The following is a 25,193-nucleotide window of genomic DNA, read 5'->3' on the forward strand; positions in this document are numbered from 1 at the left end:
TAAGATAGCTTAAAAAATAATATACGGTAGTGTTTACTAATAGATGAATAGTATATAAATTCTATTAAAATGGATTTGATCCAAAAAAATATAAAACCAAAAATAATTGTTATAATTTAAATGAAGAAGTAATTTAAAACGATTTTATTTATGATCAAATTTTATATATTTTTTTGGATCAAATCCATTTTAATAGAATTTATATACTATTCATCTATTAGTAAACACTACCGTATATTATTTTTTAAGCTATCTTATTTTTTGAACTTTTATTCAAATCTTTGGTCGCAAGAAGAATTGCATGATAAATAAAAACATTTAATCAAAGTCAATTTTATTTTTCATATTCAAATGGACTGAGTGTTAACATTTAACATTTTTTGCTAATTGTCGTCAAAAATTAGGCGTAAAGCAAAAATTGATATTTCATATGGTTTTATGATAGATAAGCATTATATTCCCACTCATTATATTCGTAAATTTTGAGGTTTATCATTCGCTTTTAAGATCATTGAATTTGATTTTTATATAAAATAGTTATATATTAGAAAATAATATGAGTTTATGTGATATTATTTTTCAGAAGATTTCATTCTATATGCTTATGAAAAGTACTCTCAAAACCAACTTTTCCTAATTATAATTAAATCTAGAATATTGTATTATGCTTAGTATTATTTCATTTTTCTCATTCAATTTAGAATTTACAAATGTCAAAAAATTGAGAGCTGTCACTTTTGATGAATTTCTGTTTATTACAGTATCTGGTATGCCCTAAATCTGAAGAGTAAAGACATTGAAAAAATTCAATGTAGTTATGACCAGACATGATCAAGTTACATTGCTTTATTTTATATGTATAATAATAATAACTAAAAATGTTCTACTGTAATTTCTATGAAAAACAAAATAATTTATTTTTTTGATAAAATTGGACGGTGAAGGCCTAGAGATCGAACCAGAAGGAATTATGTGCGATTGTGGTAATATTAAAATCAACTCACAGGAATATGAGTTTGGTGAACAAATTGCATGCACAGAAACAGACTTTAACAGATTATCTAAAGAAGGTAACTCTATTGTCGTTGCACAACCCTCCGAAATCGTTATAGAAAAAACAGATAAAACATCTATTGTATCTGATGGCTCTCAAATGTTTGAATTGGTTTGCCAGAATTGCAAAGAATGTTTCAGAATTGTTCCCTGTAAACATGTCGCTTACTGCTGCAAGGTTGGTGTACAAACTGAAAGTCTTCAATCGTTTAAGAACCAAATGAACTCAGCACGTCCAATTTCAGACTTCTTCCCATTGGCATTAAGACCCTTCATAGAAACATCCACCAAGACGCCTAATTCATCCATTAGTGAGCCAAAGATCGCATCTATGATGCTTCCTAAGTATAAAAAAGACTACTATGTCGATGACTCGGACGATTCAGAACGTGACTTCCAACTCATGTTCAAAAACAAAAATGAGTGCATTGTAGGATCTTTTACACATCAGTGGATGTATTAAGACCTTGGAAATTTTATATTACCGATCAAAATTGATATTTTTTAATAAAAGTTAATCATTTGGATTAAATTATATAAGAATTTAATTGATCTTCATGGAAACAAAGCTAATCATGTACATATCAAGTTCTTCAAATATAATTCTAAGAATATTTTTTACATAAAAAACCGTTTTTATACAATCTTTTGAGCAAAATAAAATGGGAAAAGAACATTGGGCTTTGAAAACAATAGAAAATGAGAATCCTGGTCCAGGCTCATACAATATTGGTTCGACTTTTGGAAAAGACGCCTTAAAATACACAATTCGTAACAGATATCCAGAGAGAAAGCCCGAAACATCTGAAGTACCTTTAAGAGCAATTCCAGATACATCAACAAGCAGAAAAGTACTACTTCCTCCCCACGATCCTAATTACATTCCTGTAACTCATCAACAATGGCAAACTCCGGGTCCTGAATACATGCCACCAGATATGGGAAAGAAACCTGTATCTGCACGATCAACCAGAAGCAGAAAATCATTACAAGCTACAACTTCGCCACGTAGTGAAAGTCGTAAATCTTACAGTACGAACCCATATGGACCTGCAGAATACAATACACGCCGCGATTTGATAAATCCCCACTCACAAATGGCAATTGGTACTCGACCAAAAGAATACGGACTTAAAGGCGAGTCTCCAGGTCCTGATGCCTATAATCCACAGTCACCAAGCAGGAAGAACTTTTCAAAAGCATGCTCATTTGGAGCAAGAAATGATATCATTACTCCTAGAAGCTGTTCACCAGGTCCAATTTACAATCCAAATCCAGAAATGAATACAAGAATGTATAAGATTAGAGAGAGGGTTCCGATGCCTGTTGAAAAGATAGATATCACACCTTCACCCGGCAATTTTGATTTGAAGCCATTTGGAAGTGACACAAAACCCGTTACTTTTCCAAAAAGTTTCCAAAGAGATATTAAGCAAGAATTTGGAAACAGTCCCGCTCCCTACTACAATCTCCCTTCACAATTCGATAATCCAAAAGGCATGACAATTGGTGGCGGTCCCAGAGAGCCATCAACACCAAGATCTGGTGATACATCTCAAATTTCAAGCCCAAGATCAGCAAGATCAATGAGATCATCACCTAGAACAGCAGATTCATCAAGCAGACGCTCAAACGGAACATCCAGATCCATAGATTTCAGTCGAGCTCAGAGAATTCATGAAAGATACATACAAAGGAAGGCAGAAGAAGGAACCCCAGGACCAGGATATTATGATATAAAGTCAGAATCAAGTCAAAGATCATATAAAATGCACAAACCGATGGAAATTCTTAAAAAATACAGGGAAGACGATAATATTTTACCTGGACCAGGATATTACAACCCAGATTATACTGCAACGAAACCATCCACACCGGCATTCTCTTTCAAAGATGACTGTGGAGCTGTTTCTCAGCGAGTTCTAGAACCAGCACCACCTTTCTACGATGTACATGGTAAAACAAGAACAATGAAAACTTCTCCAAGATTTTCCATTGGAAATAGAACTCCTTACAAAGACCGTGATTGTTCAACTCAAGATGCTGGATATTATATGCTTCCTGATACTAACACAGGACCATTCCATTCAATCCATCTAAGAGATAGACATGAACTTGTTCCAGAATAAAAAATTATTTGTATTTTTTACCTTTATTTAAAACATATGACTATTGATATTTCGGTTTTTTGACATGAATGTTATGCTATTATACAATTATCGTGACATGTTACCCATAATTTTATTCAACGTTGGAATATTTTATCACAAAAACTACATGCGGACTGCAAAAAATGCAAACATAAATGATACATAACACATTTGCGCATATCAAACGAATATCGATGAATCATATTGAAATTAATCAGAAAGTTATCTTTTCATTTGATGCAAAACAGGGAAAACACCAGAGATGATGCTTGGATGTTCACATCATAGGAAGTATATTTGAATTTTATTGGTAAAAAAATTTTATTGAATTTTGCAATACATAAATAATAACTATTTACAAACAAAATCATATTATTTAAACAGTTACCAGTGAGGGATACATTAGAATTGGAGCTCTAGTAAAATTTAACTCCTGAACCTTATTAAAAACGCTCCATCTTTCGGAAAAGATATGGGATCCCAAATTTTCAACTGGTCTGCTAAGTAAAGATCCGAGGTCTAATTGATCATGAGATTCCTTGACTTTGATCTGTGGGAAGAAGCCTTCTTTAAGAAGAACTTCTCCTGGGACCATTGTCTTTGAGATAATTCCAACAACTTCAAGGATATGAGAGATCTGATAAAGCTTGCAGAGTGTGGTTTTGAATCTATTATTATTCCTGGAAAGGAAGTTACTTATCTGCTTGATATCCAAATTTGGACGATTGAAAGCAATAAAGGATAAGAGGAATTGAAGTGTTAGATTCGAAATAGTGACGGAATCTCCTGTGTAGAAAATTTCATTAAGATCTGCACCGGCAAATTTCTGGTTGACTTCATCATTAAGATTCTGGAGATGATTCTTCACGTTTTTCAATCCAAGCCAGGTGAAACAGTCAACGTTTGTCTTCTGGCAACATCCAGCAGACTCTAGAACATTAACTACATCATAAAAACGTCTTCTTTGGAATCCAAAACGGTTACATAACTGTGTTATTGTGTAGTTCTGCTTTGGTTCTCTTTCAAGAGTATCAACTAGATAAATGATTGATGTCCTGAAGTTATCTGTGCCCTTTGGAGCAGCATATTGGATGGGGATCATCTGCATCATCTGTTGTGGCTGGTAGTAGTAGTAATTCATCAAGAATAATGATTGGTTTTGAAAGAAATCACAAAACTCTCAAATTTTGAGAACAGATATTTCGCTAGTTCAGAATTTTTGTTAAGTTTACAAACGCTCAGATATACAAATTCTTATTTAGCGTCATCAATTTTGAATGGATTATCCATACGTTCATTATCCACTTTTATGATATGTTCCATAATTAATAACAAGACATATTTTAAATTTTGTTGTTTTTCTTATCAAATTTTTAATTTCTAAAACTATCGGCATTTTTGTGGTGAGATGATATCCCTTCAAAAAATTAAAATCTAATATTTTTCTTGGAATATTACTATATATAAAGTTCTAAAACTATTTCGAAAATTTAGGATTGACCGCTATCCTCACAATGTTCGTGCATAATTCATTTACGTTTATCTCAAACTATTCAATTTATTGTACACACTTTTGTGAGCTATCTCACTAATTGATTATCATCGTCTTAATAATATAATTTCTATAAATAGTATTTTAAGTATAATTCCTAAGTTTGCATTTCGCATCGTTGGTATTCATTTAATTGATAATAAATTGAACAAACACGAATATATTGATGGTAATAGCATTACCATATCATAAATATCATATTTGCTAGAAAACTTTTAATTTATGCATTGAACACGATAATCAATCAAAGATTGCTCTTTATTTTCCTTGATTGAGTAATAGATCTCATATTATTGTGTTTACTCTGTTAATATAGAATTATTCCTTCAACTATAAAGCATTAAATATATGCCTTACTAGTGAATAATTCAAATATTTATTATAAAATATATAAATACATTTTTACGAGTGGAACATGCATTAATTCATTTGTGTGACAATTATCATTCCTTAAAAAGATTAAACGCTCATATCAAATTTTCTGATATATGAAAACAGTTATTTTATTAATTTTCTTATATAAATGAGTTAGTATATACATTGTACATTTATTACTTAATAGTTTGATGAATAGCAACAGCTTGATTCCTGTCTTCTCAATAATTCGCAAGAAGCTTCAAATGAACTTACCTAATGACTTATATAATTATACAACCATCGTATCAACCTTCCATTTTAATGCATTTATCTAAACATCATCGATATTAGCAATTATTATTTTTTTAAGATTGAATTGGCGCTTGCTAATATGAATGATGATATACACTTTTGTGTGAACTCAAACAATGATTCATTCACATATAACATCATATTAAAATGGAATTTGTGGAATGATATTAACATTTGACTTATATATACTGCTCATTAGTGTTTGACTCTTGAAAATGTTATATTCTAGCATTATTTTTGCACATGTGTACATGATATTGAGTTGGGAAAATATCAAATGTCTTGGATGGAAATATATCTTAAAGAATCAATTATTTGGCTTTGTGGTAGCAATTACTCAATTATGGAACAATAAAGACCATTGAATAAATGAAAAAATTTACTTGATCTCAATAAATATAAGTACAAGGAATATACATTTACTGCCATTGATTAAAGTTTCAGTCCGAAAAATCAATTTATCTATACCAAACCAAAATTAAGGGTGCACACGAGAGGGTCATGTAAACTTCAGAATTTAGAACCTTATTTTAGGCATTATCTTGGCTACCTATTTAGGCTCGAAAAGCAAAAAATATCAAAAAATACAACTTGAGTCCATTATGACCCTTTCATGGAGGTAGTTTTTATCCGCTAGTATTTTCCCTTTGAATCTCTTTACAATTCGAAATCAAATTCAAATCTCAGTAGAAGAAAGGAAGAATCGACTTACTACGGTTGTAATACGAATAAATACATATATTTAATTATTTTTATTTACATAATAATTGTTTGAAGCTCATATTCCATCAAATTTTTAAATAAAAACATTAAAATGTTGAAAATGTTCATATATTTTAATAGGGTTTTGGCACTTTATTGAGGAATTACTACATACATAGTCGAACTGAACTTGACATTTTGAAATTTAAATTATTTATCAAAATTAAAATTTAACTTGAAATTTATAATTATTTAGTCATATTTTGCATAATTCTAAGTAGATTTTGTAAAAAATCAAGAAAGAAAAATTTTAACGTGCTTTATTTTTTCTTTTTTATAATAATACATATTATTATATAATTAACATATTCATAATGTTTCACTCTTTCAAAAATATAATTCTCCTCCTCTCAAATAAACGTACATACGGGTGGCCTCTTTTTTCAAAAAATTAAAATTTGAAATTTTGGGCTCAAATATTAGAGATTTTTTCAACCTTCAACGATATATGTTGTCTATATCAGACCTCCTTTCTTTTTGATACTTAACATTGTTCCTAAATCTTAGCCGTTAAGGCTGTTCTGAATAGAGATGCGAGTTTCCGAATTTTTTTAGCCCTGGGATGTCATAACCGCTGCGGTTTTGTAAAATTTGGGATAAATTTTGACAATCCATTTTTTGTGGGATGTACGTTTATATCAATTTGCTCGGCGTTTGCCGAGCTATTGTACAATCCTACTCGAATTCATTACGCAGCCCTGGTCACTCAAAGGCCAGGGCATACAATTACAAAATAGTAGAGTGAGACTCTTCTAATTTCTTCCAATCACAAGGAAGATCTTAGAAGAGCCTCACTCTGCTCGAACACATTACGCAGCCCTGGTCACTCAAAGGCCGGGCATACAATTACAAAATAGTAGAGTGAGACTCTTCTAATTTCTTCCAATCACAAGGAAGATCTTAGAAGAGCCTCACTCTGCTCGAACACATTACGCAGCTCCTGCTCAACAATGAGCAGGTCTTACCACTTTGAGAGGCTTTCGCTCGAGTTCTGATGCAGATCCCAACGCGAGCGAGAGTCTCTCAAGCAAGCTTCTAATTCGTAGCTAGAGTTTCACTCTTATGAACTGGCAGCCAATTTGAGAGACTTTCGCTCGAGATCTAATGAAAAATCAGAACTCGGCCAAAAATTGCCCAAACAGGCTTGTAATTCGTAGCTATAGTATTGATCGTATGGATGTGTTGCCAATATGAGAGACTTTCGCTCGATGTCTGATATTGCATCAGACATCGAGCGAAAGTCACTCAAAACAGCTTAGACATGTCTATTTTGACGGCATTAAATGATTTCATAGGAAATGTCTCAGTTGTTAATTAAGTTCACGTGAGCTTTTATGAATGAAAATAAGTAAAAAAAAAGAATTTTCTCAAAAAAAATTGTGTACGCATTGAAATTTTTATCTATAAATTTAGATATGTCATCAATAATATAATATAATTTTAAATTCGTGGAGTACACTTGGGATAATTGAATATGGGCTACCCCATCCCAACCTCTCAAACTTCCTCTGAATTTGGACAAGGTATCCCAATCCCAAAGACCTATCTGAATAAAATGAAATAAGTATATTATATATATTATTTATTTGCTAATAATGAGCATAAATCGCTAAAATTATGAAGAAATTAAAAATTAAAAATTAAAACTAGAAAAAAATGTTGATTTAATGAGAGAATATTGTATAAAAATAGAATTATTAGCTAAAATACGTATTAATTTTATGATATTTCAATCACATTAACGAAAATCGCCCATTTTTAATTCAAATGGGCGGGAAAAAAAATAAAATTCCAAAAAAAATTGAATTGGGGAAACGATAGGGGACGGGATATGAGAAACCCCATATGTTTGGGAATTTTTCGCATCACTAGTTCTGAAAATATTTTTTTTTCGAAAAAATTCGAAAAAAATTCTTAAAATTCAAAAATCCCTTAATTCCTGAGGATTTTGGAAAAAAGTTTTTACATGAACATGTGTATATTATATGAAGTATATTGATAAGGTAAAAATCGAATTTTATTGCATATTCATCGAGAAAATAAACTAACGAATCCCTCAAAATTGAGAGGGTAATCCTCCTCCTCTCAAATAAACGTACATACGGGTGCACCCTTAAGTATCTCTCTGAACACAAATTAAAAAAAAATCAAAAATGGAGATGGGGGGAATCGAACCCCCGGCCTCAACTATGCTAAAGTCGCACTCTACCACTGAGCCACACCCCCTTACAATAATTACTTAATTTTAAAGTATTTAATGAATAAAATTATAATATTAATTATTATTCTTGATTCTTTACTTTTGTTCAACCATGTATAGCAATTTATCAACTCATTGCTTTCAATTTTTACTTTTTCATATATATTTTCAAAATTTATATTATTTCTTCCATTTAGTTTATTACTTTGAAAAAATGATATTTTCTTTCTTTTTGATAATCCTATATATTCAATTTCTTTCAAAATACTTACTCTATTGTCTTTTATTTTCCAATTCTCTGAGAATCATTGCAATATAGAATGCACCACTAAATTGAAAATTTCTACTCAAATGCATCTTTTGAATTACACACGTCTTCTCACGATAGAATAGCAGCAATGATATCAAACTGCGAAATGTAACTGCTCATGAGGAAATCTAATCTAAATAAAAATCATACCCGAAAGTTTAGTGGTAATATATATCAAATTTCATAATGGAAAACGTATTATAATAAGATATTTAATTCACCGAACTCATGCCAAGTTCTTATCTTATTTCATTAGTATGTGATCCAATATTATTTTGTGATGTGTTTAGAGGCTTTATGTTTCAGAAGCAAATTCAAAAAAAATTGAGATAAAAAAAATCTTGTACTGAATAAACTTCCAATAAAAGAAAAATATTTCGGTTTAAACATGGAAAAACATTAGAATTTCACTAATATTTGGATCAACATTTTAACGGAAAAGTGTTGAATTTTCACTTTTCTCAAAAGGGACAACAAAATTTATTTTATCCATAGTTTGAATATTATCGATAGCTATCATATATGGATTCAATTTTATGCGTTTAGTGAATCAATGAAATCCCGCCAAATATACCATTCAAAAAAGAAAGTTTTGTCAATCAGATTTCAATGAGTAATTCACCCCCTACGGCAGATGGGGACAATGGTCTCAAGTCAAAGCAACCTGTTCCCGATAAAAATGCCGGTGAAGTTGCCCAAGAAAACACCAAGCCAGAAGAGCCAGAACAAGGCGAAAATAATGGAAAAAAGGAAACCTCGATGGAGCGTTCCGCCAAGACAGATAATGAGGCTCACGAAAATCAAGAAAATAATTCATCCGAAAAAAATTCCTCGGATTCTTTCCAAATCGATTCTTACAAAATTCAAGATATTTTCTGTCAAACTGCGAACACAACCAATCCAGAGTACCTTGTCAGCCTGGAAGGATCATCAATTATTCGTACTGTTAAAGTGGGAGAGGACGTTTTCCATTCTTCTAAAGATTACCAGAAGAAACTCAAGGAATTCAAGAATTCTACCTCCCCAGGTATCATCGTTTCGAATTTGACATCCGAGCTCATAGAGCCGATGTCATCCCCTATATCTGTCCCTTGTTTATATATGGATAGAATTATAACTCATCGCTACGCCTATAGTCCGAACACATACCTTATTGAGCCGATCGACGAAGACGATGAAGAGGAATTTCTCAAGGACCAAAACGAGAAAAAGGAAAAAACGGTTATTTATTTCGTTAAGTGGAATGGCATGGATGAAGAGTCAGCATCATGGGAAACGGAGGACACCATTGCAGGCAAGGCTCCTTCCCTATTTTGTGCTGCAAATGCCTATGATTTCCCAAGAATTATCGAAAACTACTGGAGAAAGACGAAGATCATTGACGAAGAGTCGGACTACAAGAAATTCCCAGAAACTCTCGAGCCACATGATTTACTCCACGATATTAAATTATCGGACGCACAATTAGAGATTTTCAACTTCCTCGTTAAGACAATTTCAGCCAATAAGACCCCAGTCGTCAGAATTCCTCAGGGTATCGGAAAGACTGTCGCTATAACCTCATTCCTCAACACAGCAGTCTTCAAGCTCAACGAAAACCACCCAACGCTTCTTATCTGCGACGATACATACACTTGGGTCGAGACACTCAGATTCGCTTCGAACTTGTACTGGTGCGAATATCCAGAATATAAAGGAGCCAGAAGCATCATTTCCCGCGAAGAGTTCCAGGGCAAGATTGGCGCTAAGTTCGATATCATCGTCATGACCCATGAACTCTTACAACGCGCAATGAATGCAGTTAATAAAGTTAAATGGGGATTCATCATCTTTGATCAGACAAACGATCAATTCAAGGTCCCAGTTTGGGTCACAAGACTTCCTGGCCACAAGATCTATCTCTACGATCAACAGAACGATGATTATTCTCAAATTCATTCATCATACGAAGTCGCTACCATTACTGGACAAGAGTACAAGGCATACGAAGAGCTAATCATGGTCCCAGATCTCAATGCCGGCCTCATTTACGATTATTTATACAATCATCTCAAAAATTACAACCTCGAGCTTTACGACAACTTCCAAGTCCAAGTCTTCTTCCTACAATGTGCATACTCGCACCAATTCCTTGTTCCAGAACTCAAGGATATCATAATTGGTCGCAAGGCTAAAGAACTTGGCTCTGCTCCGACACAAGAAGACATTCTTGAGCTCTCAGGCGAGTGTTCTGCCAAGTTCCAAGAGGTTTTGAAGATCACAATGGAGTGCACTTCATCTAAAACTGTTTGTGGCGTCATCGCAAATGGTTTCGCAGTATTACGTTTACTTAAGGAGTTCCTTGTACACAAAGGTGTCCCAGCAACTCTTCTCAGTTCCCCAATTCCAGGCGAATCCTTCGATAAGACCTTCGAATGCGGCGCATTGTTAATGACTCGCAACATCAACTCATCAGTCATCGAAAACTTGGACATTTCCACTCTCGTTTTCTACGATATCGACGAAGATTTCCAAACCGACCTCCACATCCAAGAATACCTCGGCAGATGCTCACAAGTTGCTGTCAAGCGCTTAATCACTGCCGAGTCCGCCGAAACAGCCATCTACGGCCATGTCCTCAACACGGACGAATTCTACGCCCAAGGCATGGAGAAGGAGGAGGCGGAGGAACTCGTCAGATACTCCATTGCAACAACTTCACCATGGAGTCGCTCCAAAGACCAGAAAACGCAGACATTGGACGTTGTCTATCCAGACATGATCACGCAGTTGTACAAGGAATTCAACCAGATTCCTATCTCCAGTTTAGAGACTTCCAAGGAATTCTGGCACCACATCTACTCTAAGAACGACGAAGTTCCTGCAAACGGAGACATCACATTGAATTCCGTCAGAAAACTCGTTGACGATGTCTGCAAATTCGGTGTTTTCGATATCAAGAAGATAGCAGAAGACATGAAATTGTCAGAAGAAGTGACAAAATCTCGTATTCTCATGTCATTCTCGTCAATGCTCGCTGAAACAAATACATACGATGTTATTTACATCGCATGTTACATTGCCAAAGAACTTTCAGCGAAACAAGTACCGGTAACTGCTGAAGAATGGACAGAATTGTATTCCCAAACATACGAAGATAACAACGACGCAAAGATCATCCAACAAATTCTGTCAGAATCAAAGGTTTACAAGTCATTTGCCAAAACATGTCAATTTGCAAATGACAGAATTGCCGTTGAAGCATATTCTCAGTTGACAGAAGAATTGTATCCAAGGAGATACTGGACTGACAAGAGCGATCTTCCAACGAAAGAACAATTGAAAGAAGTCCTCAAACAAAGCAGTTCTTTCTGGCATGTCAGATACGATGATTTGAGAAGAGAAATGATGGTCGATGTCAACTCTTTCGCCACACATTACAAAGACGAAAAGATCAAGGATGAATCATTGGCATTGAAGTTCTGTGTTGACATTTTCAAGTGGAATCCAAAGAGTCCAGAATGGGATGAAAACGAAGTTCTTCAAGTCATCGCAATGCTCAGTGAATACGGCATTCCTACGAACAAAGGAAATGATGATGGAGAAGAAGTCCTCGCTCTCTGCAATTTGATAAGAAAGACACCGGAAGAAAGTGTCAAATTCTGTCGTTTGATGCAGGAAGAAATCATGAAATTCTCTTTACACGATGTTTCCATTGTTTTGCCGAACCAAATGACGAATACAGAGGATGTAATCGAAATTGTCGGCCAAAACATTGCAAACCAGAAACCAAACATCATCGCAATGCACGCAATCAGAAATTATCTCGCGATGACAGAGCAGCAGCGCAAGGATAATTTCTCAGGAATATTGCCAGACGGATGGACAGTTGAGACTGATTATCTCTTGTTCAGTTTCTGCTGCCAGTTCGGTATGGAAGCAGCGAACAATTTACCTGATGTTGATATCGGTGAAACAAGAGAAGGAATTGACGTTTTCGGAAATTACGAAAAACTCTTCAAAGCAACCGAAAATAACTCAGCAATCGTTGAGAAGAGAATCACAGCAATCGCACAATCAGTTTCTCCTCGTGTTTCTCATTCTTCTTTCTCCGATGAAGAGCCACAAATTCCAAAGACAACAAGATGTGGCAGAACCGCCAAAGTCACTTCACCTCCTGAACCAACGACCACCAATCCTAAAGCTGCAAGAATCAAAGAGGAAATCGTCATGAAGGTTCCAGAAAAACCACCACCAAGTGTCATCATGGTTCCTCCAGAAGTCAGACTGAGAAACCACGAGATGTCGAATGAAGAATTCCTTCAATCTGTCAGAGAAATGCGTATCGCATCCCAGAACTTGATGAATGCCCTCACAGAAGAACTTTTGCCTCCTGATTTCGTTCTCCAGATTTTGAGAGAAAACAAACTCAGTTCACCTAACATTACTAGTTTGTTACAGATGGGCAAATTGCAGCCAAACATTGTCTATCAATTACTTGTCGAGCACCAAATTACAAATGAGATTCTGAATGAAACATTGACTTGGGTTCTGAACAACAAGTATTTCACTGATGACGTTGTGAGAAACATCTTGGCAATCTACAGGTACAACAAGCAGACAATTTCCCAGGCGATTTCTAACAGAGGAATGGTGATTTCGGACCAGAAACAAACGCCACCTCCGCCTCCAGCGACTGCTCCTCAGAATCCGCCACAAATTAAACCACCAATTCAGTATTCTGTCATTTATCAGCAGCCAGTTGTACAACAAATGCCTCTACAAGTACAACAGCAGATACAGATGCAACAAATGATGCTTAACCAGAATAATAATAAGAAATCTAAGGGTAAAGCTGCACAACCAGCCCAGCCAACACCACAACAGCAGCAACAACAGGCACAACAACCACCGCAGATGAATCCGGCCTTAACTCAGCAAATGTATTATATGCAATACGCATATGCCCAACAACAAGCTGCAGTTGCACAGCAACAACAGGCAGCTGCCCAGGCCGCCGCTGCTGCACAGGCTCAGCAAAACCAGGCACAACAAAATCAGAATAAGAAGAATCAACCACCACCACCACCGTTGCCACAACCAGCGGCAGCATTGCCAGTAAGGCATAAGAGAGGTCCTAAATCTGCAGCAGAAAAGGCAGCCGAGAAGCAAGCTCAAGAAGCTGCACAAGCCGCTCAAGCTGCAGCATCAGCCGGCTCACAGGGAATCGCAGTTCCCCTCAAAATGAACGCCCAGCCATCTGTTGTCCCATTTATCCCTGTTCCTTTGAAGAGTGACAACAAATCTGACGACACAAGAAGAGGTCAGAAGATTATTGAGTCAACTGTCTTGGATACACTATTTAACAAGTTGGACAAGATCGACAAGGACCACAACAAGAAGTGAAATTGATTTTTTTTCTACAAAAACAAAAGTTTATGAATTATATATCTCTTTATATTCATTTTTATTTCATTACGAATAAAAGAATGTTTTTTATTATTCCCTTTTTTGTTTTGGTGTAATTTTGAAAATTATTTTTCCATTTGAACAACAAAAAATCATCTTTTCAATAATAACATAAGCAGATCATTTCAATTTTATATGTTCATTGAGAAGATTGGTACACAAAGATTATGAATTTCATAAATTATAAATTTATGTGCCTATTTGTATGAAATGACCATCAAACACATTCCTATTTCCATGTATACATCATGAACAAAACCATATGTCTTATTGAATATATGTATGATTGAATTTTAACCAAAACGTTCAGTTATAGGGATGTACATACAGGCTTATAATACATAATTTCATTTTCAATATTCTATCTTCAATCTCGCAGATAATTATGAATTTATTCAAGATATCTTCTCACATCACTCAGTAACATAGTATTAAACATAAATTCGGATTTAAAAAAATAAGATAGTGGGTTTATACAAATAATACAACTAATTAAAGCCAATAGCCATAAGAATATAAACAGGACTAATGTCATTATTAGACTTATAATCTTCAGTTTCTTCTACTTTTTTTGTTTCTCCGGTGTTGACAAGAACAGGATTAGAAAAGTCTAAAGAATATTCATTTTGACAGTTAAATGTACTTAGATGATTAAGATGAAATGAAAGATTAATACTATCACCAATTATTGCTGAACTCGAGGGGTTTAAAATAGCAATTACATTGTTTGATAAATAGCTACAATTTGTTACTGAAGAACCAGAACCGCAATTGAAAATATATTGACCTGTATTATTTTTAAATATAGTGTTATAAATGTTAAGAGGTGCACTTCCAACTATTCCCGCACTACCACTTGGAGCTTTGTTATCAAGGAAGTTGCAAGTTATTATTTTATGGGATGAAGATCCATGGAAACCAATATATTCTTTGAGTACTGTATTGTTATATATTGTTGAATAGTTGAATACGCCAACACCTGTTGTCTCCCAAAGCGCATAGGCGACGTTGCCTGTATTATATGCAAACGAAATATTGGAAGATGTCAATAGTTGATTTCCTTGTGACATTGCAACACAATTATAATGTCCTTTAGAGATTGCTATTGTAGATTGATAGAGAGAGTTTAAACTCACACTGTCACCATTCGCTTTTGTATAAGAATGACCACCCCAACCTGTACTCATTGATTCTGATGTATTATAGCTACAGATTCGAGCCTGAACGCTTTGTCCACCCATCTTGTATATAGAGCCGCCACCATTTGAGTTTTGAGAGTATGAATTCAAAAATGAGCAACTAAGGACAAGAAGATTATTACTTGCGTCAATTTGAATTACTCCATTTGGGCTAAAATTTTGGAATACACAATTATCAACAAATACATCATTAGACTCTGTAATTCTGCTAGAACCATTGTTAATGTAGATTGGAGCTCCAGGGGGATAATAGTTTTCCCAATCAGCAATTGCTTGATGGATTCTTAACATACTAGAGATGCCTAGAATTGGGAGAATAAGTGCTCTTTTTTCCATCATCAGTGGTTTTAGAAATTTTGAGATTGGGCAAAAAAGGTTTTGACAGTAAACATTGGAGAAAAAAACTCAAAATTTAAATAGTATTATAGAAATGATTAATATCGAATTAATTTGAGTGTATTTGAAAATATCAACTTTTCAAAAAATCAGCAAGTTTGACAAAATGAACAAATGCATATTTTCTCTTCAAACTAATATTTTTCAACAAATTAACAAATTATATTTGAGTCCTTAATTATCACTTTTCCTGTAATTCACAATTTTTTGAGTGAGAAAAATTTTTAATTATGCAATCTACTTCCACAATGAAACGTATACGAAGGATTTAATAAATCTATTTTTAAAACTCTTTGAAAAATTCAATTGCATGATATTTCAATAATATACATTCAAGTAAATTCAATCCTAATCTTAATTTAAGAGTAAAATGAAACTTTGAATTAGCTAATACACCAAAATATTTAAATCTTTTATTTAACATATTGAAATTTTGGGATAAATTTACTCAATTCTAAAATCATCGAAATTTTATTAAAATGTAATTCTATAACCAATGATTTTTATTATTATTTTTAAACAAATTTAAAGGTTCTTATCCGCCTTGATCAAATTTCTTACTCTTTATTTTGGTTCTGTTTTTCATGTATTAATATTAATAAACTAATTAGGTATTTTCTCAATACTTTTATACCATAACGTTCAAAATAGATAACGCTTTAAAATATCTTTAATTTCTTAAAACATTTTTTTTTTGTAAACAGTAAATCATTTAACACGAAGCTTTACAAATTCAATGATCCTTGGACGCGTTCAGATATCAGATGACACTAAATCTCTAATAGATGGTCTAGACTACATTATCGAAGAACGTGGTGAAATCTTTTTGAAAGGCAAAGGAAATCGTAAGACTTTCTTTGTTTCTCTTCCTGCAAAAAATAACAATATAGAAAACTCTCTCATTTTGAAAATTAGTTTACAATTATATTTTCCTTGTTATATTATGAAATAAAGTTTGTTTATTTGAATTTCATTTTGATCATAAAAATGATATATTACGATTCTAATGAATCATTTATATCATAAAAATTATTAGAAAAATTATGCTTTGGATAATGCACATGAGTATCGCATCATACACAAATATTGAATTCTAGAATCAAACCCTAGTTTTAGACATTTTAATTTGAAAATCAAATTTCAATAAAAAACTCTTTTATAATGAATAATTTATAATGAACTTATTCAGTATTCACTTTTATCATGTTTCGAAATATTACAAATGGGAAATCAACAAAATCATAGATTTTTTTCAAAGAAAGTGAGAAAATAATAGCACATTATCTATAAGCATCGAATAGTAATCTCATGAAACTAAAATTGGTGGATGTTTATTACATTTCTGAAAATAATTCAATTAGTTTTACTAATTTATTTGAAGAAAACATCATAAAGCTTGACCCAAAAGCATGCCTGTATCAAATCCATAATGCAAATCATTAATTTTTTAAAACATATTAATAATTGAAAACCGCTTCACTCATTCAATTTTTAATCTATTTTGGTGAAAGTGATAAATCAATCATTGAGATTGGTATACATAGCTTCATATTGTCCTTTTCATAGGAATTTTTTGTTTGTTATCGTGAATTTTTAAATAGAAACCGATTTTTTAATTCAAAATAAGGGTTTCGTTTTGCTAAAATTGTCACTTTTATAGCATATTTGTTTTTGGATGTTTTGCGAAACCAAAAAAACAAACTATGATATACAATGTGTGTGTAAAGAAAATACTTTATTTACTAGTTAAAAAATCATTTGGTATTGATCAAGTTATTTTTTCTGGATAAGATATTATATGGATAATTGGATAGAAAATACAATTATATAATCTTGTACCTGGTTTAATTAAGCTAATTGTCATCAGAAACTTGTAATTTTTATGAATTTCAGATTTTCTTTTCATTACTGCTTTTCTTAATAGGTCAAGTTCTTATTTACGTTATAAAGTATGATATTTACAAATATCAAGTTATCATGTTTTTTGAGAAATTATGAGAAACAAACAAAAATGAAAAAGATAGGAATAGCAATGAATAGTGATGTGGGTATAGAAAATGTAAGAGATATGAATGCAAAGCAATCAGTATTTAGGATATTGACCATAGATTTCGAAAAAAAAATGCTGCATATTGAGCGAAAACTATGATTATATTATAAGGCTGTCATTTAAAGCATAATGAAACTATTCCCTTTTCATTTTAATCGAATAAGATAGTAAAGATTTTTGAATTAGCTAGAAACTGATGAGATGTTTTCACAAATCAGATTTTTAATCTCTATAATGCATAATTCACTCAATATCTCAATTTTGATATTGCGAGATATTTTTGCTATCGGTTTCGCAATTTTGACACAATAGCAAGAGGGTTCTATAAGCATTATTATCAACGTAGAATCTGAATATCATATCAGAAAATGTCGCAAATCTGACATTTACCCGACCAAATAGCAAAAATAATTGAATACTTTTCGCAAAAACTTTAAAAATCGATAAAAATATGAAATATAGATATTAAAGAGACTTTTTATATAATATTAGGTCAGGTAAGTGGGGCTTCCAGGGGCTGCGCCCCTTCTAGCCCCTAAGAAATTTTGCCCAAGACCCAAGAGGAGGACCGAACCCCAGCCGACCAGCCGGTGATAAAAACCAAAACCGTTTTTAAAAAGTGACAGACAACTCCGTTTTTTAAAAGTGACAAAACCGTTTTTCACTATATAAGAGATATGCAAACAAAAAAGTGACAGCCGCATGTTTTAAACTACAAAAACCGTTTTTTACTTCACTTAAAATGCCACGTAAGCTACGTAAGAATATACGTAAGAGGAAGAGAGCATTGAAACATCCAATAGTAAAACTGACACCACAACAACAGTTGCAACAACAAATGATGAATGACCCCACTATGTTGCAACAAATGTCAAGCAACCCTATGCTTTTAAACCGAGTTATTGGTGCACAGAGTGGAGGTTTAAGAGCGGCACTTTTAGCGAAAATGGCAGGCTATGGTGGAGCTGCAGACGGAACAGCTTATAACCCTCAAAGTCAAATGAATTTGAGTTCACTCAAAAATCAAATAACAGATGTCAAAAAGTCAAACATAGACATACAGAAACAAATAAGTGAAAACGAAAAGAAACTAGAATATGACAGACACACAAAGAAACTCAATGAGTTAAACGTAGAGAAAAAGAAGAAAGAAGAACAACTGAAAGAACTAAGTACAGAGGAATATGCGAAAAAAGTGTCAGAAAAAGCAGCAGAAGTAGCAAAAATGGAACAAGATGTTATAAATTTGAAAAACCATACTACTCAATATAAAGTACTGAAAGATGAAGAGATAAAACAAAAAGCCCTGAAGACATATATGGATAGCGATGAGTATAAAAAAGAAGTTGAAGCAAATGTAAAGGCAGAAAAACTTTTACAGTTGCAAAACCAAACCGTACAGTATGAAAACTTAGCACAAGAAAGTAAAATAACGACGCAGCCATGCAAAAGGCAATGAAAAGCGCAGAATATATAAAAGCTAATAATGACTGGTTAGATGCCCAAGCCAACGCTAAAGCAGCCCAACTTATAGGGTCAATAAGGACAAAAATACAAGCGGATGAAGACAGTTCAAATGAAGCTTTAATGAATGCTGACTTTAAGAACGCCTTCGAAGCTCTTCATAGTAAGGTAAAACTAGTGAACGACTTCTCATCTGGAAAGAAACTGAAGTCTGAAGGTTTCGACAACGAGTTAAGAGAAGTAGCACAAAATATGACGAAAATAACAGATGCAGCAACGAGACAGGCAGTTCAAAGTGCCTATGACGCCGTTAGAGCAACTGTTGTGGAAAGTCAAGAAAAAGAGTTACAACAGACCAAAACAGACCTAGTAAATGCTTTCTTAAAAACGAAAAGTCAGGTAGGACATTATGCTGCAGATGGAACATATGTGCCAGCTGGTGGAACTTATATACCACCAAACCCTCCAAGAGAAGCACCTGCACCAGGACTACCTAAAACATTTACATCGTCACATGGACACAGACACAGGCATGCACCAAAACCAACACAACAACCAACACAACAACCAACAGTTCAAAATCCAGCACCACAACAACAACCAACAGTTCAAAACCCTGCACAACAACCAACAGTTCAAAACCCTGCACAACAACAACCACAAACAGAGCAAGGACATAAAAGAAGTAGAGAACAAGGAAACCAAGAATTCTTAAAAATGCTTAAGGAAGATTATGGTTACCCAGATACTCTTGACTTTAGTGACAGATATAAAGAAGCTATTAGAAAGTTCAAGGAAGGAAATACTGACCCGAACCTATTTAGCTTTATGGTTCAGCACCAAATGGGATATAATTTCAAACCTGGAAAATACAAGCTCGCTAAGGGATATGATTTAATAGCATATCATCCAAATGACATGAATGAATTTACTCCGAGATATTTGGTGTCAGAGCTAAATGATAATTCAACTCTCTTCATGAAACGCGTAAAAAATAGAGACGGAACGAAAGAAGAAAGGTTTATGAGTCCGGATGACTTAGATAGGGAACTTGTTGAAAACGGTCTCGGAATATATGAAATGCCAGCAGATGAGGTACAAGAAACTCCACAGGAAGAAGTTCAGATACAACCAGACATGGAAGAAATAGTTCAGCAACAACAGCTAGAAGAGCCTGAAGGAAACGAACAAGTCCCTCCTTTGGAAACTAACTTCGCAGAACTAGATGAAGATTTGGAACAGCCGAAAAATCTTGACCCTCAACAAGTGTATGCGGAGAATATGGAATCTTTCCAAGAGTCTAAGAAAAATTCGGCTGACATAGTAGAAGAATATCGAAAAATGTTCGCCGACATACAAAAGACTCCAACATCAGATGAAAATATTCAGCATAGAATGGAAGAACTGAAAGAAAGTGTACGCAAATACAACAATCCTTTTTACTTACGACCATATAACGTTCAATCTTTGGCTGAACTCGGTGAAAATAAAAGGTTAAATTTCACCAAAACATATAGAAATGAAACATTGTTTAAAGTTCATTCAGAACCTAACCAAGATGGAAACAAACCTACTTTTGTTTCTGCAGACTATGGAACTACAATGAGATGGGGTCATAAAGCTAATCCGGATAGGTGGTTCATAAACTTACAACCACAATTCCAAGAAGTTGTAGACGCAATGGAAGTGAATGGTGAACCAGATATAGCTGGTATTTTCAGCGCGGCTTTAATGCCATTGAAAGATATGAAACATGCAGATATTTTGAACCAGTATGAAATGAACATGGCTGATGGAAATATAACACCTGACGTTCTAGAACATTTATCTCAAAGAACTACACAGAACCATAGAGATGGTATATTTGGTGAAGAGTTTAGAAAGAAAGTTAGGGAGATAGAAGGAAGAGAACCTATTGTACATGACCTTGCAAACGAAAGTTTACAAAATGTCATAAAAACTTACTTTGCAGACAATGAACTGAGAAGGGATGAATATTTAAGAAAACTCAAATGGACAGTACCAAATGAAATGTTAGTATTGAAAAACATGTTCCTTGACAAAATAAAACCAACTACAGAAATAAATGACGCAAGACTGAAACATTGGTAAAAGCTTTCCCATTCACAAAAGATATTATTGGTAACATGGAAAGAAAACCAGAATGGCTACAAAAACATATATTTGGAAACGAGCTTATTCCATATGGACAAGCTCTGTTTGAAGAGCTTGAGCGGAAACTCAGGAAAGAGTCATGCAAACAATACGCGAAGACTCAAATACAAACTATGACAAATCTTTCTAGGATATAGGTTACCTGAGATGGGCGACCAGAGCCCAAAGGCAAAAAGGACATGGGAAATTTACAACATACTAGGTGAACATGAGGCAAAGATGCAACAACTTGAAGCAGAGGGCAAGTTACCAAAAGCGACACCAAAGAAGAAGAGAAGAGTAGAACAAAGTGAAAGTAGTGAAGAAGTAACTTCATCTAGTGAAAGTAGTGGCAATGAAGGAAAAAGAAGAGTTAAAAACTCAGTCAGGAAGAAAGTAAAGCTTGGTCCGAGTGGGTTCTATTATGATATATAAATCCAACTATTCTATATTTTACCCATATGAAATGTACGCCGCTCAGAATATAACGCAACAGTTTTGGATGCCATGAACGGAAATGTTTCCGAATGGTATAACGAATGCGACAATGCCATTAGAAGGTCAGAAATAGTTCCTGGAACTTACGAATATACAACTGCTGTTTCTTATGGAAACGTAGGTGAGTTTGGAGAAGGTTCTTCAACAACAGTAGATATTGCTTGCGACAGGTTTCATATTATTTTATTGACAACTCATTCTTATACGTGGAACAAGATATTGAAATAAAACCTTCTGCCAAGTTGTCTGACAAGAAAGGTTGCAATGGAATTTTCTATGTCGGATACCAATATGCTCCAGAAGTTTTCATGGGATATAAGATATATTCTAACTCTGACTTAGTTCAAACAGTAACATGGGCAAACTATGAATGGTTCGCTTTGAGAAACTCAGTAAACCACAAGCTAAGAAACAAACAGACCAGTATGCAAAATTGAAAAATAAGAAGACTTGACCCTAACGTTCCAGGAGTTTATGTTAACCTTTCTGGTTCAGATGGAACTGCTGCCACTAAAGTAAAACTGAAACTTAGAGTTCCTTTGTCATCTTTCCTCATCTTCAGGTTTTAAGATACTTGCCAAACTGGGCAGGAAAAATTTCTATCGAACTTACTCCAAGCAAAAATAACTTAGTCATTGCACCAACACAAGACCCATTCAGCATTACTGTAGCTGGAACTGGTGGAGCCAAGTTCTGTGACTTTTGCAAAGACAAAGTTGACTTAGACTTTGGTTTCTCAACTTCAACAATGAAGTAAACTATTATTTCAATGCTGCTGGAACTGCTTGGGACCCAGTTAAGTTTACATGCGAAAAAATTTGAATGCAAGAGAATAGAAAGCAGACTTGCAGTCTATATGTTGGACCCAGATATTTCAAATGCTTTAGCTGCCAAATATATTGCAGTTCCACTTATGTTCCCTATACAACCAAATATCTGTCAAAGACTTTGCAGGTGAAGTTGGAAACCAAAGTGCTGACCCAGGTGCAAGAACAGATATTGCTTTAACAACTGCAATGAAACATGCAGATACTATGTTTGTACTGTTCAGACGAACTATAAATGACTATTCTTGTTTCTACAACCCCGGTATTAAATATCATATAAACATAGTGGCAAATATTATCCAAGAGAAGAATATTCTACAGTTGAGGATATGAGGTCACAACTTGACATTAGATGCTATGAACTTTAACAACAACTTCACAACAACCATTAACCCTGAAATGCAAAGTTCTATTATGCCATATGTAAAGTATGGACTCATACAGGAGGTCAAAAAACTCAATATACAAATGGAGACCGTTCAAACTTTTGGCTTGGCATTCCATTTGCTGACTCAGAAGACTTTATGGGTGGTATTTCAACTGTTGGTACTGTACAAATACAATATACTGGTGACAGAGACGGTCCAGATGAACTGAGAGCAAAGAAGTTTAACAAAACCAATAGCACTTTTCACGGAAGATGCTCTTTTGAAGATTCGTTCGATGAAACCTGCTGGGGCTCCTCAGATTGGCAATAACGACAGCTTCCATCGAGCAGATTTTTGGCAGCAGGTCAGTAAGTTGTTCTTGAACTGACTTCTCTCCGTCAAATATTGACAGTACGGCCAGTTTTGACATAATATTTATTATAAACTTACCTTTAGTAATATCTGTAAGTTTTGAAGTTATATTTTGTCTGCTTCAAGAACTTTCACCATTTCAGTTATACCAACTTTCTTTGCTTTATGAAAATATTTAGGTTCAGCAAAGACTGCTATTCTATAACATTTTCCATTGTTTGTGTAAAGAACTATTCTGTCAATGTATTTGTATTGTTTGTGAGTATAAACTTTGTTCTGCTTCAATTCAATAAGATATCCGAATACGTCCATCTTTTTATTCTAAGTAAAATGTCATTTCCGAAAAATAGAAGCGTAAGTGTTTCAAAAGGTTTAATGGCGGTGGCAGATGTGAAGTTAAATTCACCAACTCAAACAAACAGTCAAAGTGTTATTGTCAATGTCAAAGACAGAGATGTTGAAGTGGGGAAACCATACGAAGACGAAGATGGTATAACAATTGTTCCTGTAAAAGACAACATATCCTGAAGTTAACAGAGACTTAAGTTCTGTTGCAGATATTCGAAACGACTACCAACAACTGAAAGACAAACTTCAAACTCAGGAGAAGATTTGTCAAGCTTTAAGTATAATGTTAAACTTGGTCGAACACAACCCTGTAAAAGTGAACTCATATGTCATTGCACCTCATGAAGTTTGAAAGAACTATTGAAACTTTTGACAGAGGCAGACGATATAAACATCAAAGAAATAGAACCCGACATTGGTTGCTGTGGTGTTTCATATAATGCCATTGACAAGATATACGTTATGAAAGGAGGTGAAACGTTGAACTTAAAGTATAGTTTCCCAGACGTCATAAAAATATTTGACGACCACAACATTTCATTAAAATTTATTTGCTAAGTAAATGGCAGAAGACATAATGGTTTATACTATTACGACTAAAAACCCTGAGTCATATAATTCTATAACAACAAACTTACAAAGTCCTCAAGGACGGTATTGTAAACTAACTTTAAACACAATGACGACTAAAGCCTGTTTTGCTCTTTTGACACCAGGAGACTTTATTGTTGTGAATGGTAAAAAATACTCCTTTGAAGATACTTACTCAGATATACCACCAACAGGTTTTGTTGACTTATTTAATACTTTAAGTACGGGTGTAACATGTGCTGCAACTAGAGCAGGTTTCATTATGTTTGGATGTCCGACTGAGTTTACTATAAACGATATGAGCTATAATACAAAACTTATTTCTGGTTTTTACTACCAACAGTTTCCTATAACAGGAAAAGGTGTCATACAAGGAATGTCTATTCCATTGACATTAAGCACACCAATCTTATATATTGTTTCAAACTTAGGTTCAAAGTGTTATTCGAATGTCGACAGAAACTATTATGACCAAAAGATACTTATGCGTATAAACAATACTTTCTCTGCTGGTTTGCCTATTGTTCATTCGAATGCAGAATTTTCAACCTTAGTGAACTCAAACACTTTGGCAAGTATAACGTTGACATTAGTTGACGCAAACTTTGTTCCTGTAAAACTTTTATGTCCTATGTATTTGTCAATGACGGCAGAAAGTTTCGAATTGGAAGATGCAACTGGTGAAAGTATTGTATTACAAGAACAACTTCAACAACAAATAGCTCAAGAACAACAAATGCAACAAATGGAACAACAAAGTCAAGAATAAAAAAATAATATTT

General features: G+C 34.0%; 6 protein-coding genes, 1 non-coding gene and 2 pseudogenes across 9 annotated transcripts, besides 3 other annotated features; 6 read left to right on the forward strand and 3 right to left on the reverse strand.

Moving 5' to 3' along the window:
- Positions 1 to 721: 721 nt before the first annotated feature.
- Positions 722 to 758: a mobile genetic element.
- A 185-nt stretch (positions 759 to 943) lies between these two features.
- On the forward strand, positions 944 to 1,576 carry TVAGG3_0366450 (uncharacterized protein; the record flags this gene model as incomplete). Its single annotated transcript, XM_001324080.2, has 1 exon — positions 971 to 1,516. One exon carries the CDS (start codon positions 971 to 973, stop codon positions 1,514 to 1,516), a length of 546 nt encoding a protein of 181 aa, XP_001324115.1.
- Positions 1,577 to 1,715: 139 nt separating this feature from the next.
- Positions 1,716 to 3,182, forward strand: TVAGG3_0366440 (uncharacterized protein; the record flags this gene model as incomplete). Its single annotated transcript, XM_001324081.1, has 1 exon — positions 1,716 to 3,182. The coding sequence occupies one exon, from the start codon at positions 1,716 to 1,718 to the stop codon at positions 3,180 to 3,182; it is 1,467 nt and encodes a 488-aa protein (XP_001324116.1).
- Positions 3,183 to 3,532: 350 nt separating this feature from the next.
- TVAGG3_0366460 (transcription factor, enhancer of yellow 2 family) lies at positions 3,533 to 4,362 on the reverse strand (the record flags this gene model as incomplete). The annotated part of the gene is made up of 1 exon (XM_001324082.1): positions 3,580 to 4,344. One exon carries the CDS (start codon positions 4,342 to 4,344, stop codon positions 3,580 to 3,582), a length of 765 nt encoding a protein of 254 aa, XP_001324117.1.
- A 1,545-nt stretch (positions 4,363 to 5,907) lies between these two features.
- Positions 5,908 to 6,559: a mobile genetic element.
- A 1,781-nt stretch (positions 6,560 to 8,340) lies between these two features.
- TVAGG3_0366480 lies at positions 8,341 to 8,412 on the reverse strand. Its single transcript has one exon. It is a non-coding gene; the product is annotated as a tRNA-Ala (tRNA).
- An 888-nt stretch (positions 8,413 to 9,300) lies between these two features.
- Positions 9,301 to 14,082, forward strand: TVAGG3_0366490 (helicase protein; the record flags this gene model as incomplete). Its single annotated transcript, XM_001324083.1, has 1 exon — positions 9,306 to 14,081. The coding sequence occupies one exon, from the start codon at positions 9,306 to 9,308 to the stop codon at positions 14,079 to 14,081; it is 4,776 nt and encodes a 1,591-aa protein (XP_001324118.1).
- A 469-nt stretch (positions 14,083 to 14,551) lies between these two features.
- Positions 14,552 to 15,684, reverse strand: TVAGG3_0366500 (uncharacterized protein; the record flags this gene model as incomplete). Its single annotated transcript, XM_001324084.2, has 1 exon — positions 14,633 to 15,679. The coding sequence occupies one exon, from the start codon at positions 15,677 to 15,679 to the stop codon at positions 14,633 to 14,635; it is 1,047 nt and encodes a 348-aa protein (XP_001324119.1).
- A 2,847-nt stretch (positions 15,685 to 18,531) lies between these two features.
- On the forward strand, positions 18,532 to 20,464 carry TVAGG3_0366510 (annotated as a pseudogene). Its single transcript has one exon. A coding segment is annotated over exon 1 (1,933 nt).
- A 334-nt stretch (positions 20,465 to 20,798) lies between these two features.
- Positions 20,799 to 25,193: part of a mobile genetic element that runs on past the window's edge.
- TVAGG3_0366530 lies at positions 23,848 to 24,378 on the forward strand (annotated as a pseudogene). The gene has a single exon. A coding segment is annotated over exon 1 (531 nt).
- Positions 24,383 to 25,180, forward strand: TVAGG3_0366540 (uncharacterized protein; the record flags this gene model as incomplete). Its single annotated transcript, XM_051231588.1, has 1 exon — positions 24,383 to 25,180. One exon carries the CDS (start codon positions 24,383 to 24,385, stop codon positions 25,178 to 25,180), a length of 798 nt encoding a protein of 265 aa, XP_051101318.1.

The sequence above is a fragment of the Trichomonas vaginalis genome, chromosome V (genome assembly GCF_026262505.1).
Source record: "Trichomonas vaginalis G3 chromosome V, whole genome shotgun sequence".
In the NCBI taxonomy this organism is placed as follows: domain Eukaryota; phylum Parabasalia; order Trichomonadida; family Trichomonadidae; genus Trichomonas; species Trichomonas vaginalis.